Source organism: Typopeltis vanoorti, chromosome 1, assembly GCF_054136105.1.
Source record: "Typopeltis vanoorti isolate ZY-2024b chromosome 1, IOZ_Tvanoo_1.0, whole genome shotgun sequence".
Taxonomy (NCBI): Eukaryota; Metazoa; Arthropoda; class Arachnida; order Uropygi; family Thelyphonidae; genus Typopeltis; species Typopeltis vanoorti.
In genome coordinates, this window is record NC_143549.1 from 139747020 (window position 1) to 139765207 (window position 18188).

General features: G+C 36.3%; 1 protein-coding gene across 1 annotated transcript in view; it reads right to left on the minus strand.

Moving 5' to 3' along the window:
- Positions 1-15058: 15058 nt before the first annotated feature.
- The window catches only part of LOC150110474 (small ribosomal subunit protein uS11), a 64948-nt gene continuing 61818 nt past the window's right edge, over positions 15059-18188 (minus strand). The window contains exon 5 of the mRNA XM_090394020.1: positions 15059-15173. Within this exon, the coding sequence (XP_090250146.1) occupies positions 15106-15173 (68 nt within the window). The 3' untranslated portion in view covers positions 15059-15105. The remainder of the gene's footprint in view (positions 15174-18188) is intronic.

An 18188-nucleotide genomic window follows, 5' to 3' on the forward strand; every position in this document is an offset into this window, starting at 1 on the left:
TTTAAGTTTTTTTCGGAGCTGAGTGCAAAGGTATGATACTGGATGCCTCTGTCGTCCAGTTCTTTGGTCAACCTTCTATAGTCTGTCACTGTTGCTGGCTGGATCTTTATGCCTTCATCCATGTTTTTGGCCTTAGTGAGGCCAATATGCAGATTTGACATTGTGGATCTTAAAGCTGTCCACTTCTGCTTTTCTCTAAGGATGATCGGAGGCAAATTTTCTTTGGGAGAAATAGCGGCGTCCAAACCCTGAGAATCCTGTTCCATTTCAGTATTGTCATTGTGCAGTTCTTCTGTTGTTCTTCGCTTTTTGCGTGCGCGCACTTCTACAAAGTTTGAAGGAGTAGAAGGCATCGAATCTAAATGATCTTCAGCGACAACGTCTGAGATACATTCGGGCGAAACGTGTCATACAATTTCACTTTTCCCGGCCAATTATCACTCAGCAGCTTTCCTAGTCTGAGGAATTCCATGTATACTTCCTCGAGTTTGGTCTCATTCAGAAGTTTTGCCATTACAATAATTTAAAATGTGTTAAGACACAGATGGAGAAAGAGTAGAGATTTCTCAGGTGTCACGAGAAGGTAAAGATAATCCTGTGGACTTTTGAGGGTCCACTAGCAAATCCCGTAGACACTCTTAGGTGTCTACCAGCAGTAAAATGTCACTATAAGAAACAATGGCGATACTAGCGGTAGTAGGCCTAGTGTATCGCCCTTGTAATTATAAATAACTTACCTGGATACTATGGATACTATGGATAATAACTTACCTGGATACTATGGAAAATAAAGTGACTGTTTATGGTAGCAAGCTATAAACTGCTATTACTAATGAATAAGCATAAATAAATCGCTAAAAACATATCAATCAAATTCACAATTCGTCATGAATAATACAGGACACGAAACATTAACACACTAGCCGCCATCTTTTGCCATCTAAATTCTGAAATTGTATTCTGGACCCGATTATATCACTGTAATTTTTTATTAAAATTTACGAAAATATACCTAAAATAGTTCTTTATTTTTTGATGTATCATAAATCAACTTATGATTAATTGTTGAGTTCCGTGTAAAACAAATTGTATAAGCAGGACTAATCCGTAGGTAACATTATAAACATTATACTGTAAAGCGGTTATCATTTGTTTTTCGTTTCTTGTTCGTTTTATTCACACTTTATTTTAAAAAAAACTTTTTTGGAAAGGCGCTAAACATTAGTCGCACACAGAAGAAAAATAATAGGCGCCGGCTCTAAGTAGGGGTAAATATGAACCCACTTATCCGTTTAAGAGTTAAATTACAGTGATGCAATGATGAAAGAAAATAATATTATTGTGTGTGTGTGTGTGTGTGTGTGTGTGTGTGTGTGTGTGTGTGTGTGTGTGTGTGTGTGTGTGTGTGTGTGTGTGTGTGTGTGTGTGTGTGTGTGTGTGTGTGTGTGTGTGTGTGTGTGTGTGAGAGAGAGAGAGAGAGAGAGAGAGAGATCTACACATGATCTATAGCATATTAGTGCATGTGGGCAAGAGGAATAGAAGAAAGGAAGAATCTATTCACTATTTGCTTGAACAGCTGAGGGTTGTAATCTTTGGGAAGGGTAGAGTTGAGGAGACCGTTCCACAGGGAAGAAGTAGATCGAATGAAAGAGGAAGCAGTGAAGTTGGTTCGGTGAGTTTCAAGGTGGACTATGAAAGAGCATTGTTTAGCAGTGGCTCTTGTTTCAATGATTTTGGACCAAAGTGGAGGAATAATAGAAGCGCCAATTTAGCAGAGCAGTGTCTACGAAAGTATCTGTAGAAGAGACACAAGGTAGAAACTAAACGTCTGTTAGAGAGGGATAATTAGTTAGCCAGATTGCCCTGTTCTGGATAGAATCGAGCAATCTTAGAGAAGATTTTGTTCCTCCATCTGAAATATGGGAGCAGTATTCCATGGCTGGGCAGATTTGGGCTTTGTATAGAGTTAGCAGTTGTAAAGTACTCTTGTGGGAAAAAAGCACACAAAGTTTTTTCGCAGTTGCAGAAACTATAGTTGAAATGTGGCTGTGCCAGGAAAGATCTCAGGTGAAAGTCATTCCAAGAAGAAATATCTGATTGTGCTTGGATATCTCAGTATTACTAAAGGTAAGGGGAGAGGGATGTGAACTCTTTCTTGCAAGAGATCAGACAGAACTGAGTTTTGGTGGCATTGAAGTATACAAAGTTGTCCCCACTGAGATGTAGCAAAGAGATTTGAGTTTAGGTCGCTGGTTGTGATAGAACTTGAAGATTCTAATAATTGAGTACTACAAGGATTTTCGAATTAAAAGGAGAAATGGAGAGTACTGTCATCAGAAAATTGGTGGGGAAATTTAAGGAGAATAAATCGTCCACCATGACATACAGTGAGCATCCAGTGAGAAAGTTGGTGATCCAATTGCAGAGTGAGGAAGGCAGACTATCGAATGGTCGTTTGTTAGCTAGGCTCCTGTGTCAAACCGGATCGAATGCTTTTGAATTATCAAGGGAAATCACGTGAGTTTTCCAAATTTCTCCATGACTTGAGTTGAGAGGTGAGTGGTGAAAGCAAGAAGATCAGCTGTACATCGCGAGTGGCGGAATCCATACTGCTGGTCACTGATTAGTTGATGTGACGCTAGATGGTTCAAAAGTTAGTTGTTGATGACCTTCTTAACAGAAGTGAGAGCAATTGGATGGTGGTTCGTTGGTTGACTTTTATCACCTTTTTTGGGATGAATTGGATGCGACCCGTTTCCATTTTGGCAGGTAGATGCCAGATGAATATGATGATTGAAGAGGCGATATGGGATAAATGTTAGTTCTGGGGCACAATTTTTTTAGCACAATAGGTGGGATACCATCAGGAACAGATGCCTTGTTTGTGTTCAGGTTAAGGATTCTTCAGAATTCTTTTTGTCAGAAGGCTATGGAAGACATGAAAGGAACCATTCTTTGTGGAGTGGAGGCAACTTTGCCCAGGTCATCAATGCAGGAATTTGAAGAGAATAGTGAGAGTGATGCCAGTAAGTTGGCATTTTTCTTTTGGTGAGGTGACGACAGTGCCATCTGGATGTGAGAGTGGTGGAAACATATGTGGGCAGAAATTGCGCCCAATGGCCTTGGCAAGGAGTGAATGAGATGAGATTTGGGAAGGAGGAGAGTTTGCATCATTTGACTCTTTCAAAGTCTGACTTGGACTTGATTCTTTTACAACTGTTGCGAGCTGCAGTGTAGGCAGAGTGAGCAGCTGGAGTTTTGTTCTTAAAGCATTCATGCCAAGCAAACGTTTTTCTTTTACAGCATTGCTACACGTTTTGGAGAATTGAGGTTTAGATGGTGGCTTAGTGTATGGAGCGGAATAAGGGAATGAAAGCGTTTCATTCCTGTGAAGATGATTTCTATTATTTGGTCAGACCATGGGAAGGAGGAATAGAAGTCATGGAGGTCCTCCCAGTTGTCACCCTTATACTGCTAAAGGACAAGAATCTGAACTGGTGGGTGAAAGTAGTTCAGTGTTAAAAGAGACTCTTGTGAGATTGTGGTCTGAATTACTAAAAAGAGGAGAACCAACAATCACAGTAAACCTGGAAGGGGAACTTGTTAAAAAGAAGTAAAGTGTGTTGACAAATTGAAGAGAGTTATCAGGTATTCTAGTTCAGAAGATTGATGATCTGAGATTAGCCACTGCTGATGGCAAACATCTCAGCAACCCTGCCTGATGGTGGAACTGGAAGGGGAAGCCAATGTGAATTGTGGACATTGAACCCTCCAGGAAGGATGACTTAACTATTGGGGTATTTTGACTGCAGTAAGTCGAGCTTTGGAGAGAAATAGCTGATGAGGTCAGAGTGGTTGATGGAGTTTGGAGAGTGATAGAGGGAAAGGGAAAATTTCATTGTATAAAAATTTGAGCCAAATGGGATCAAATAGTGGGAAATTCAAGGATTTACAGTCTCTAGCATGGTATGCTGGTTCTGATGAATTCACAAATGCCACCCTTGTGATAAAAAAAGCTGCATTATGTGTAGTTTGGGCAGTTGAGGTGGATAATAGCCGTTGAAGTTTTACCTGTTGGGGTTTTGATAGGAACAGTAGTTCTTGTTTAGGTGACTGTAAGTAGGTGGTGATGCACATTTATATTGCTGTTTAGGCCACATACAGGGTGTTCGGGATAAATTTGACATATTTATAATTAATTATATTTTTCCGTAAGTTTCATGTATTAACACACACTTCTCTTCATTTAAAAGTTTGGACCCTTCTTCATTCATATACAAGATGTCAGAAAGGATGGATAGCTGGAACCCACCTGAATCATGGAAGAGAATAACTTGTATCATGATGATTCGTGCCCGCCATCAAAATAAGGATATTACGACTGCTGCCCAATGCTCCCTGAATACAGTAAAAACAATCAGGCATGAACTAGAGACTTGCAATGGTGACTACGAGGATGTAGCAAGAAGAAAGATCCCTAGCAGACGATCTGATTGCGTTCGTACAGCAGAATTCCTCGCAAATCTGCAGGAACAGGTGTTGAAGAACCCCTGGCATTGGAATTCGGGCTTTGTTCGTGGAGTTGCTAACTGTAGTCAAGCCCTGGATAACAAGGGTAGCCAATGGTAGGCCGTATGTATGGCAGCAGGATTCGGCCGCTTGCCACACCTCTGGGAAAAGTCAAAAATGGTTGTCTGAAAATTTCTACGACTTCACCAGTCCAAATGTTTGGCCTCCAAACTCCCCAGACCTTAACCCCATGGATTATTTTGTATGGGGCGCAGTTGAAAAAGACACCAATCGCACTTCCAGTAATACAAAAGCCCAGTTAATGGATAAAATTAAAACAGTTTTTGCGGCCCTTCCCAGGGAGACTGTAGCATCAGCTTGTTCGAGGTTCCGAAGCAGAATCGAAGCTGTGATCGATGCTAATGGTGGTTATTTTGAGTAAATCTTGTTGATAGTATTGTAATTAACTCTGCCTGTAATGTTTTTCTGTCAATTCATTAAATTTAATAGATACAAAGAAGATTTTCTTTTTCCTTACGAAACTGTCAAATTTATCCCGAACACCCTGTATCTTGGGGAAGTGTATGCAGAAATTTTCTGGTAAGAAATAATGTTGGTGGATTATTTTTATGATTATTCTGGATAGATTTTTTTATGGTCGCTTTGAACTATATTTTGTGGGATAATTTTTAAGATCAGGAATAAAATCGCATTTCTTTGAGTTGTGGTACATTGCATTTGCTGAGGAAAAGATAAAAAGAAGTGAGGTATTCAATGAGAGGTGAGGTGGCAGACTTGCTAACGGCTAACGTACCACCTACACATGGTCTCGACAGTTCCCCTGCAACCACAGTATTTGGTCTCCCTCCAGTCACGAACTAGAATAATATGTGGCTGCAGGATTTGATGCTGGCAGTATTCATTATACCTTTACTTTTCTTCACACTACATAATAATGGATCTTAATTTTTACAAACGATACATTAATTTATGCAGGCTTACACAAAATGTGAATGCTTGTCTTCTCACGATATATATGCAAACATTTTCTGAGATCCCAGGAAATTTCGGGCTCCCGGCCTTTTTTTTTTTGACCCCCAGCCCAGGTAAGATACGAGAGGGAGGTGCAAGGGTGTACCTCTTGCACGCCCCCCTCTCATTGTCCCTGCTCATTTATTTTCAATGGACTACCTTATTCATATATATATCTACTCTCTATATATATATAAAAAGATAAGCCGAAATTTGAAACGTTTTTGTCAAGTTTTTTGTCTTACCAGCTTACCGGCCGGTAAGAGCGAATACTTGAGACAGAATATGTTACATGTCTAAGAAACTATCTTAACTATTATCTAATATAAATCAAAAAACATTCTCTGGGCCTTGGGGAATAACAGTTCTAGTTTATCCATATCACCTTATAATGAAATCAGTTCCTCTAAGGGTACAAAAATTAGTTATAAAAGAAGTAAACAAAAATATAATTTCTTACGAAGTTTAATACATATTTTCCAACTAATGGATTTGTGGTGTCAGATACAGTGGTGAAGGAGTTTTCCACTGGTTGGCTAATACCTACAATGACTGAATTGATTTGGATTACTTCTGAAGCAACTACTTGTAAGTTTATGATGCTAATTGCTTGTACCTGCTTTTTAGCCGATTGCCTGTTTTGTGTAATGGAATATCCGAGTTTTGCATGTAATGTTTTAATTTCTAAAGTCCTCATAAAGTTTCCCCATGTTCAATTAGGATTTGCATCTTTCCAAAGAGGGAAAATGTCACGAAGTTCTTGCGATTGAAGCGCAAGTTAACCTTAAAATAATGGATAAGAAGTCTATACAACCAACTGAAAAATAATGGTACAGCTACTTATTTTCTGATCATGACTCTAGTCTTAAGTAATTGTAATATAGCTGCATCATGCCTAGGATAAATGGATTCTTTCCATGTTAAACTCATGTGATGCGAGTCTTGGAATCCAATACATTATGACGCTACCCTGACTTTAACACTTTTTCATAACTAGCCATGAAAAAAATCATAAATTATAGCAATTCTGAAAATCAAAAATTTCTTGCAAAAAAAGCATTACAAAGGACATGAAAGAAATAAAGTCAAAATCAGAATTTAAAAAAATCCGCTGACGTCTTTAATTCTCTCATAGGGAGAAGACGAAGCCAATTTCCTTGTCTAACTTTTGGAAGCTGATGGGGAAGTTCAATCTCCACTGGTACCAAATCAGATAGCTGGCCCGATACTAACTGATTATATATATACATCCAGTGATAGTATCGGCCCAACTATCTCTAATTTGAAAAGTGCGGGCATCTGGTGATCCTCCTTCTTCAGCTTCCTCCCACTTAAGTGGGGTTACTGTTGATGATGAGTCTCCTCCACATCCTCCTCCTCCTGTCTTGGGCTGTCACCACATCCAAGTTCTTCATCCTCAAATCCTCTTCTACCAACTCCCCTCCATCTCTTCTTTGGCCGCCCACGCTTAGGATTAGGTGATTCCTAATCCTAAGCTGTCTTTCTTTGGGAGATAGTGTCTAGGGTGATAACTCCATTCCACTGAGCTACACATTCAAAATTAAAATATAAAAAATAAACATCCATCATCATTTGAGGCCATAAAAGCTTATCTTTAAAGAAAATTTTACTTAGTCACGTTATTCACTGTAATTGATCAGTTCATGAGAAATAATATCCATATCGAACTCAACTTCCCTTTTGACCTATTTTTAGCTCAGAATTTCCATCTGATACATTTACAATTGCTTTCATTTCTTGGCAATATTTGATAAAAACATACCTCTTTCGGATTCTTATTTCTGAAGCCAGACTTCCTGTAGCTATATTACTCTAACAGCGAGATTGTCTTCGGTTAAGAAAAGAATGTTCCACATCCAGATTTCATTTTTCAATTCTTCTTGAACAAGCACGAGGAAATATTACAGTGAATCATGAAGACAATTAACGAATGCTCTCATACTTACAATGCTAGATAAACAGTTAACCTACACCCTCCATGGGCAAGATGCATCTTGCCATGTTTGTAGGTAGTATAATTTGGAGGAATATGATGCTCCCAAGTCAGTGCAACTCTGTCTCCTGGTGAAATGGCTGCAAGAAGGAAACAGACTTTGAAAGAGGCATTGTGATAGCATGCCATGTTGCAGGCCTATCTGTCCAGAAAATTGGGCCATCCCAGGTTAACAATCAGTGGATCGTCCACTACTAGTATTATTTGCATAGGAGGACCTACCGCATCCTCACCGAATGTGATTGTAGGATGCTACAAAGGCATAATAGTTACATGCCAACAGGATGAATGCTACAAAATTCTCATTGATCACTATCGTATGCTTGTGGATCTCCAGTAAGATTTCTGCAGCCATCAAAGCAAAAAGTGGTCCCTTTTATTAAGGTGGGAACCATCGCTGTTTGTTCCTCACACTATGGTGTCCACTGACTTCTTTTGAAGTAGTGTACACACCACTACTGTATATGAGGTTTACTATACCGTGAATTTTTAAGGAAATTCTCTATATGTAAAGCGGATGCATAAACTACTGCACAAAATTTTAGCATTCCCAGGTTTACAGTTGGAAACTCGAAGAAATTAATGTTCAAAATATTCCTATGTTTACCTAAAATATTGATCGAAAGTATCGTACCCTTCTAAAAAAGTTTCAAACCCTTAGAAAGATGCCAAATTAGCTATAGCAAAAATTAGATCAATGAGAAAGTAGTCACTTGAATCATCCAACATAATACTTCAAGTCACCAAGCACTGACTGAAACCCTGCTTTATGGAGAATGTTTGAATATTGCTGTGGAGATGAGCCAAACCTAAACGCAAAATATTTCAAGATATTTATCATGTAGAACTTATGATTATGATTGCAGCACAATTCCACCAACTTTGCACAAGTAAATCAATAACTTGTCCTGCCAAAAGAGTAGTCATCATGACTAAAGCTAGAATATGATATTATGTTCCATTTGAAATATACAGTATATCTACAGTATATCCAGGGTTGAAGGTGGTACTTTTTTAAAACTATCAAAATTTTTAAATTCATTTTTAATAAATTATAATTCTTGCCGCTCTTGTCATTTTTTTCAGAAAACAAGGCAATCTCTGCCATATGGCTGTCGCAATAATAATAATGCCACACTTCGTGCTCTAGATTTGTTTCCAAGGTAGAGCCTGGCACTATATCTTTTAGGACTATACCCCTGAGTATATCTGCGAAAAACCGACATTTAATAAGATAGTACACATAAGAATCTTTATTTCGATTTCAAGAAATGAGGAATACTATAGGACAGTCTGACCCTCTAGGGCAGCCATGTCAAACTCGTTTACCTCCAAGGGCCAAGTTAAGAATTATACATCAAGCAGCAACAGAAAAAAAAATCTCAAAATAAAGAGGAAAAAGATTTTTTTAATATTAACATTAGAGTACTATCTTATTAAATTTCTAGAAGTACAAAATACAACCATGTTACAAAAATACATATATCAATCGACTGATAATTATAAAACTTTGGAATTCCAACATCCATATTTTAATTTCAATAGAATCACACTGAATTTTGATTATTTCCAACCGTAAATTGTCATCAACAGTTTCAACATCTATCGATAGAGAAATAAATATGTGAAACTGATTTTCATATTTCTTAAAAATCTTCTTTCGAATTCATTATCTAATAACTTAATTTGATTGACATATTCTGAAAATTTCAACTTCGGTGATTTTAGTAAATTTCTGTATAAGGTAGATCATTATATTCACTTTCTATATCTTCTAGAAAGTTACTGAAAATTAGCGATTAGGCCACGTGCACGAATATAATTTACAATTTTACTAACATTTTTAGGACATGTCCAATATTTGAAACTTGAACGTAGTATTTGATGACGAATAATGAAATTTATTATCTTGTTCTTTGCATTTTTCTTTTAAATTTGTAACAACTCCTTTAACACCAATCAAGGCAGGAGCACCATCAGTTGCAAGACAAAGTAGCTTTTTAACGGTAAATTGTATTAATTCAAAACTTCTATAAGGCGTAAAAAATATCTTCAGTGATTGTATCGTGCATAGGAATAATTTCTAGAAGTTCTTCACTTAAAGTTCATATCACATCCACGAATAAAAACAACCAGCTGAGCGATATCCCATACTTTCGTCAATTGCAAGGTAATAGGTCTGAAATGTTGGAATTATTGATTTTAGTTGATTCCTTAAGTTCCTGGCTATATCATCAATTCTGATAGCGATGGTATTTCGAGATAAGCTTATACTTTTAAATTTCTTTAATTGATCAGGACACAACACTTCAACTGCTTTAATAATACATTCGCGAATAAATTTCCCTTCAGTAAATGTTTCGACTTGCTTGCAATTAAATGTGATAAATAACTGGTTTTACCGTAGCTGTATATAATAGGTTTGGTAAATATATATACTTTGATTTTGAAATGTCAATTTAAATTCTGACAATTTATCTTCACGAAGTTTCGCAACATATTTGTCAGTTTTCTTTATTTGTATCGTAATGCCTTTTATTATATTCTCTGCAAACTGTAATAGTTTCTACATATCAGGCATACTTTTCTTTTTCCCTTGAATACAGAAATATTCTAACCCCCATTTTTCTTGAAAACTACGATGTTCTTCAATTAATCGTTTTTATTCATACTGGTTGAAGGTTTCGACATTATTTTTTATAAATTCTTTATTAATTATAAAAAAAACACTACTTTCTTACGACGTGAAAATTGCTAACGGCTAGCCTCTGATTGCTGTGGTCAGCGGATGTAGCAGCATATGTCGACTTGCTCGGTAAAATTCGATATTTATGCAGTGGTGTAACAAGATTTTTTCGAAATGACAAATAGAACATTTTTTCTTTTAGAAATTGCAGAGTAGTTTGGCGTATAAGATAATCTTACGTGGAAATGTTACTTTAAATGTTTATTTAATTCGGTGTTGTCAAAAGTTAAACATATTGGTCCATAGTTATGTCCTCAAAAAAAAAAGCCCACAGTGGTACTGGCATCTATTCTCTACAAAGTCGAACTTCCTAAGAACCTACTTCTTCACTCTTCCTAATCATTGATCTAACTGAGCTAGTCATGTGGCCTGCGTGTTTGACATGCCTGCTGTAGAGAGTATACATATATATATATATATATACAGAGTGACAGACAGACCAACATGGACGGGTGGTTCCTGTTCAGTATATTATGAGCTCCGTAATGGCCACTGGACTAGCAGGGCTCTCTTGATGGTAACATACATGCCTATCCCATGGTTCTCTAGCTGGATTTATTCTTCTTCTGGAGCTATCTTCTGCTTTATTTGAGTTACTCTCTCCTTCATGTTTCCTAGGCTTCCCTTCACTAATTCTTGTTTCTTCACACATTTGGCTATTTTAGAGTATTATAGGGTTGGGGTGGGGGGGGATTTCATTGCATTGATTTAAATACCCTTACCCTCTTCTTTCGGAAAGATCTCACAGGTGTGGTGAAGACAAGCTGGTTTTCCAGGGTGAAAGAACCCTGAAATTATGTTGGAAGTTAAGCATAGGGATGGCAACCATATAAATATTAGAAAAATAATGAATTACGTAGCATGCTTATTTTGCTAAGGAGAACCCCTGTGATTGAACGCGCTAGCTTAGATCTGTGAGTTAGTTAGCCAATATAGCTGGCCCAAGACTATAATTATAAGTGGCATCTGATGAACAGACGACTAACAAGAATCACTATTTCGCGGTTCCTAATTCTCTGCTTTTGTCTGAAAATAATGTAAATTCTACGGTCGTTTTTTTTTTTTTTTTTCCCCCGAGTTTATGTAACGTAAAACTCGAGTTTTACGTTATAAACCATTATAGGGAGTAGGCGAGGCCCTTTGAATCCTGTATAACTTTGAAGACTTCGGGGGGGGGGGGGGGGGGGGGGGGGGAACACGTTGACAAAAAAATTTGTAAAATGTCTATATTAGAAGGTTATACATCAGCCAAACAAAATAAATTTAATCTTAAGTGAAGTCTCTATTATCAAGGAGATAAGGGGGAAACCAAGTGCCATTTAATACAGAGAATTAACAGTAGAATGTGTTTCGGGCAGGATCCTAACGTTGTTCTCGCTGCATAAAAAAAAATCAAAATGTAAAGCATTAGTCATGAAATACGACTTTAAATTAGAAACCTTTATGCAGACGAAGTAAACGTCATTCACGCTCCGTAAATGCAAACTACTTCTTCATGTGCGTCACACGTGTTCTAGGCAAATATTTAAGAAAGCTGCTAGCCAGTAAATCGTCAATAGTGTCGATCGCAATAAGAAAAACAAAGGATATTTTGGAGTTCGATAAAGGGTTTTGGCTGGAGCCACAATTTTGAAAACGTTACAGCTGGTTTCTCAAAAATGTGAGATATTCTGGCTGTTTAATCAGTGGAAAAATAACCCACAGCACTTTTCTAAGAGTAACTGTGGTCCTAACAAGTGTCAGAGATATGAGATAGCCATCGCCTGGCGTGTATGGATGAAGAGAATCTTTTTATCTGAAGCAATTAAAAAAGGCTTTTCTCGATTTATATATAATCAATGTGCAGGGAATTGAAGAGGATCCGTGTTGGCAATTGCATGCCTACATGTAAAATAAGTTTCTAATTCAGTCGCGAAGTTTTGTACTTCCAGAGATGAAGTTGAATTAGTGCGAGGACATTCCAAAAAGTCGGAAGTATAGGGGAGAAATATAGTTTAAAGGAATTCTTAAGCCAAAAAGGTGGAAAGTAATGATATGAGGGAAACAGTTATCCCAAAATTAACCAATGGCTTTCTTTCAAATGGAGCTATGTAGTTATATAAGTGATACAGTTTCTCCCAATAACAGAATTTCTTTTGATACGTTATGCAGCAAATGTCTTCTAGTTAAATGCTATGAATTTGCAAGTAATAACCTTTTCTGTATTCAATGGTAAGGAAGAAGTTTCCACAACAAAAAAGGGAAATTTAAAATGTCTTGTCTTTGTATTTCAAGGAAATAGAAAAGGAAGTGATTTACAAGACTAATATGAAAGAAGAAATAAATTCATTCCTTATTTCATTAAATTTATAAACTGGGCACAAATCTTTTTTCTCTCAAAGAAAAACAGGCATGAGCTAATTAGATTTCAATGATTAAGAGAGCTGAAGAAACTGTGCCTCGTAAGTTTGTGTATGAAATCCTGTAATCTTGATAAGACAAGAAATCTTGTGTGGTGTTCGTTTTTAAGTGTAATATTAAGTTTGTAGACTCTTTTGCTTTATAAGATATGTATTTTTATTTACAAATCATGCAAAGTTGATTATAGCACTTGCAAAACATGAAGACTGTTAAACACACACACACTGTTAAAACAATACCATAAATTTATAGTATTATTAAATGTAAATAGATATTATTTTTGAATTTTGTTTCTCACTCAGTCTCTTATTATAACAATATTTCAGATAAATATCTGTGAAATTAAAAAAAAAAAAAAAGTGAACCAGCTACTCAGGTATATGTATATACATAACTGGGAGAAGACATACAACCTAATACCATCCATTGTTTAGAGGAGTCAATTTTAAGACATCTTTTAACTTGTTCTATGGGTTCACCATTCAGGATACAGTTGATGCTTTCAATGTTTCTGCCTATTTTCATTGTCTTTTTATTGCTGATTGTCATACTAAATTTATTATAACAGTTATTCAAGTTTAGTCACACTTGTCTTACACACTTTTCTTTTCAATATGAAATTTAATTTTATCCTGCCCAAAACTAAAGCGATCACTTCCTATTTCAAATCCTCTGTATACTCTTGTATCCTAAACCAGTGGGAAAAAATCACTGTCAACTATAACAAAGTCAACGAGCTTTTATTTCTTGCATCTTCTCTTCATATGAATTTGTGAAAATTTTTATGTTGGAACATGGTGTTAGTAATAACTAATCCATGTTCTGAACAGAAATCCAGCAAGCATTTACCATTATTATTAGCTTTGCACTTTTCTCCAAATTTTCCAAATCATTTCTATATGTCTGGTAGTCATTTCAATGGCAATCAGGATTTATGGGCATCCAAAAACAAAAGTTCAGATACAGCTCATAATATTAAGTTTGCAGACTTAGACCTTAAACAACCTCTTTGTTTAAGGTACTATTGTTCCAAGCCTGCATGCATTGTTCTGTTCAAACCAGATTATTTTGAACTTCTGAGAATGATTTGCAAGAACTAAACATCAGTAATGCTTCAAATTATTTGTTTGTTCAGCTAATATATAGTACTCAATTAGAAAAACTGTTCCATTCCACCAAGTAACACAGAAATGCTTCCGTGTTACTTGGTGGCAGGGTAATATTAAGGTGGGAGATAAATGTTTGGTCTCTAGAACAAGGTTTCCAGACTAATATACAAATGTATGCACATACCCACAATTAATATAACATATGAATGTACTATTATAAGTTTACAAGTCTTTTGTGGGTAAGAGACAAAAAATAAAAATAAATAAATAAAATAATACAAGTGCAGACACACAAGGGGCTCTAGATGGGACCCCTCCAGAGCACTCTGGCACCTCAGGAAAAGTGTAAGCATGACCCTGAGCTCAGTGAAGCAGAAATACTGCAAGCGAAACCAAACAGATTTTTCCATGACCATCAAGTCTTCAATAAAGCAAGGTATACTTTCAATCATGAAAATTTGGCCATCCCAATTGTAGGCCAATATTTTTCTAAGGTGGTATAAAAACATTTGAAAGCTTAATGAGCTAATATAGGAGAATTTTAATTGCTTTTGTACTACATATCAACAGGTGTACAATAATAATGTTCATTTTATTAACACAGCTCAGTTTTAACCACCTTAGATAGAAGAGTTCATTTCCATGATTTATTCACAACCTGAATAAATCAGGTTGTGAATAAATCACGTTGTGACTGACTTCGAATGAAATCTATTATCTTTGCAAATGACAATTCAACAGCAGCTTGCTGTTTATATCCCATCCACCTTGATTTGTTTGGTAATACATTCTGACACTAGCCTTTGTGAGAATGCTTTAAAGATTTTCAGCTAAAAGCACAATCCTCAAAATAAATCATTTTGACAACTGGTGGCATTATATACATTGATAAATGAATGATGCCAAAGCAATGGTTATGGGGTAAAAAAAACTGTCACTGCCATATGAGAATAACTCACCTTCAGCTGAGAAGCCTTTATAAATGTTTATCACAAAAACTTTTAATGAAATTTGGTACTCAAGATATCTAGTAAAAATTTCCAGATCATTTAAAGCTTTTGTTTTCAACATGAACATTAAATTTAGTGATAAATTCTGGTTAAAAAATAAACTGGCTATAGGATATAAGCCCAGAACTGGCTCTAAGTTCAATTATTGTGTTTTTATGATAACTCCAATAAATTTCATTCATGTGTATTATAATATGAAATACGCAATGTTGAGTTTGTTAACTCAAAGGGACTGCTATTTACGTCAAAATCTTTAATGATGGAGAAGTTTCAATAACACCATATTTACAATCGTCTTCCACGGCGTCCTCCCTTCCTGCGAGTACTATCTGATGGGATAGGAGTCACATCCTCTGCAAAATAAAACCACACAGAAATCAGTACAAATATGGTTATTTACAATTCTATTGCAATTTCTTAATGCTATACAATTTACTGATTTGAATAATTAACGATAGATTCAAATGAAAGAAAAAAAGGTTGAGAAGACTGAATAAAAGAAAACTTAGTTCGATTAGTTTTTGAACTAAGTTGGTGGATCAGAGCTGCAAATTCAAACAGGCCCTAAGAATTGTTTAAAGAGAAGATATGCTGATGAAATCAGGGAGAACCAATCCAAATAGAGTAGGTTACAAATTAATCTCTCACTATAGCAAATACCATCACACCAAACAAGCCCCCCCCCCCCCCCCAATCTGACAACCAAATGTCAGAAACTTTAGGGAAAGGTGCTGAGACAGTCCAAATATGAGAAAAAAAAAATTTGTGGGATAGTAACTGAATGAAATTAATGATAAGAACAGTTACTACAAACCTGGACACTTCAGTTTTTTTTGTGTGTGTGTGTGGGGGGGGGGGGGTTAATTTCCACAAAAGACAGCTTAGTGTTTATTTTCCACTATGCAATTACTACAGTTGATTCGCACAACAAATCTGTGATCCCTATAAAAATGACCGTAACTGGAGGATGTTTGTTACTTAAAAATATTCTTTAAAAACAGTTATTTAACAATTAAACATTTCTTACAGAAATATAACTTTAGTATTTACTATGCTACTTGGCAGTAGTTTTCATGAAATATAGCATTTGCCTGATATTAAGTTTACTAGGCTCAGTATTTCAGGAACTCATTTATCCACAGGAGCACACTCAGAGAGGGCAAGTTCCACTCATCACTGCCAAAATACTGAATTTTAATATACATATAATCTATATTTTATGTTCAGACACCCAGATGGAAACTAACACCAGGCAAAACACATGACCATTTAACTAACTACATACTATGATGAACTTGGCATGCTTAGAAAGAAGAAACAAACATCAAGGTAATATTAAATAACTTTTTTATTAAACAATTACTGATATTTCACTGTAGTCGCCAAGGCATTTCACAGACAAAGGGATATGATATGCATCTTAATGACAGTACACCCTAAGAGGGCAAATACCGAGTGGAGCCACAATGGCAATCCTAATGTCCTAACTACCTAGGTTGCAATGGCAGGATCTTGATCTCTCAACAAGATGATAGTTTCCCAGATATTAGGTAGAGTGAAATAGCATGGGAGACTATCATCTTAAGCTAATAAGATCAAATTCTGCTCACCACATCCATAAAGGCAGTACTAGTTAGGACATTAGAATTATGCCAATGTAAATCCATTCTGTATATGCCTGGATGCAGATGCAATCATATCCCTGGCTGTACGGAAAAGTTTTGGTGACCAAGGCAAAATATGCATTTTTCCCGCTTCTTCCTTGAAAGCAAAAAAACATTATTATTATTATTATTATTTGACACCTCCAGGGAGTCCTAAGACTCATCGAGGGAGGGCACCTACTCTACACCTCTCCGTCTCCACCACTCAACCCAACCTCATCCACAAACCGCCTCATCTACACCAACGCCATCAACTGTCCACCACCACCAGTATTATTTTCACAGACAATCAAACACCCATTCCCACCACAGGATTCGAACCCGCAGCCTTTTGACTGGAGAGCGGATACGCTAATCACTCGGCCAACCAGGTCAGCATCTAATCAGACTGGTGAAAACTTTTAATGGACTGATATGAATCACTATCAAGACAATCAGAACATACAAACACTCTGCCAAATAACTGATAGTACAGGAATAGCATAGAGTAGTAGTAGTCCTAAAGCATGCTGAAGTATAGCATCTGCCTGACATTAAGTTTACTAGGCTCAGTATTCCAGGAACTCATTTATCCACAGGAGCACACTCAGAGAGGGCAAGTTCCACTCATCACTGCCAAAATACCGAAATTTAATATATATATATAATCTATATTTTATGTTCAGGCATCCTATCTTAATGTTATCACTAGCATTTTAATAACTAATCATATAATTCTTTTCTTCATTAAGGCATAATTAGTTGTCTTAACATGACAAATTCAATCTGCTTCTCTGTAAGGATATATGTACACACACGCTTTACACTACTACAAGACAACGATAAACACTGGATACAAATTTATCCTGACATGAGACTAATCAATGTATGCATGTATTGATTTTTGCCTGTCTTCACACTGCATATGCTCAATTATCCAAGTGAACTTGACAAAAATGATTGTTTAGAATTAACCATTAACAAAACTGATGATTTCTAAAAGAAGAAAATATACTGCTATGTTTAAAGGAGCTGTCTGAAAGACTAAAGTGTTTTGCCAAAACTCAAACAGTTAGAAGAAATGCAGTAGTATAACTAAAATTAAGAAAAAATTAAAGGGAAATACAGAAATGCAAGATTATGTAATGATATACAGTAGGGCAGTGTTTCTCAAAGTGTGGTATGCGTACCCCTGGGGTAAGTAATTTTCGGCTATGCATAATTAAAGGAGTCATTATATATTTCAACAAACAGTGCAGTTAGAGACAACCAGAATAAGACGGCACTAACTAATGAATCACATTCCCTCTCCAACAAAAACTGCTATGTAAGCCAAGCAAAACCATATGTTGTCAGTGGAACATAAGGTTTTGCTTGACACCACCCTCGTCGTTAACGTGTTAAAACTAAGAAATATATAGTGAATGTGTTTCAGATATTATGGAATTTGGTTGAAGGGAATTAGTATTTCAACTCAACTGTTGAAATGCTATTTTGTCTTTGGTTAATACACGATCTTTTGTTAATACAACACCAATGCAGTTCTTCGCTGTTCTACATATCTCAAGTCTTGTAAATTACTGGTAATTTTTGCTTGAAATAATGGGAAAGAAGATGATGCTATTTGGGTAGATGACTTTGACGATGCACACAAAGAAACTGTTCTCAATGCCGAAAGTAGTGATAGCGAGTAGGAGATTCTTGGTAAGTCACACCATTTTCAGT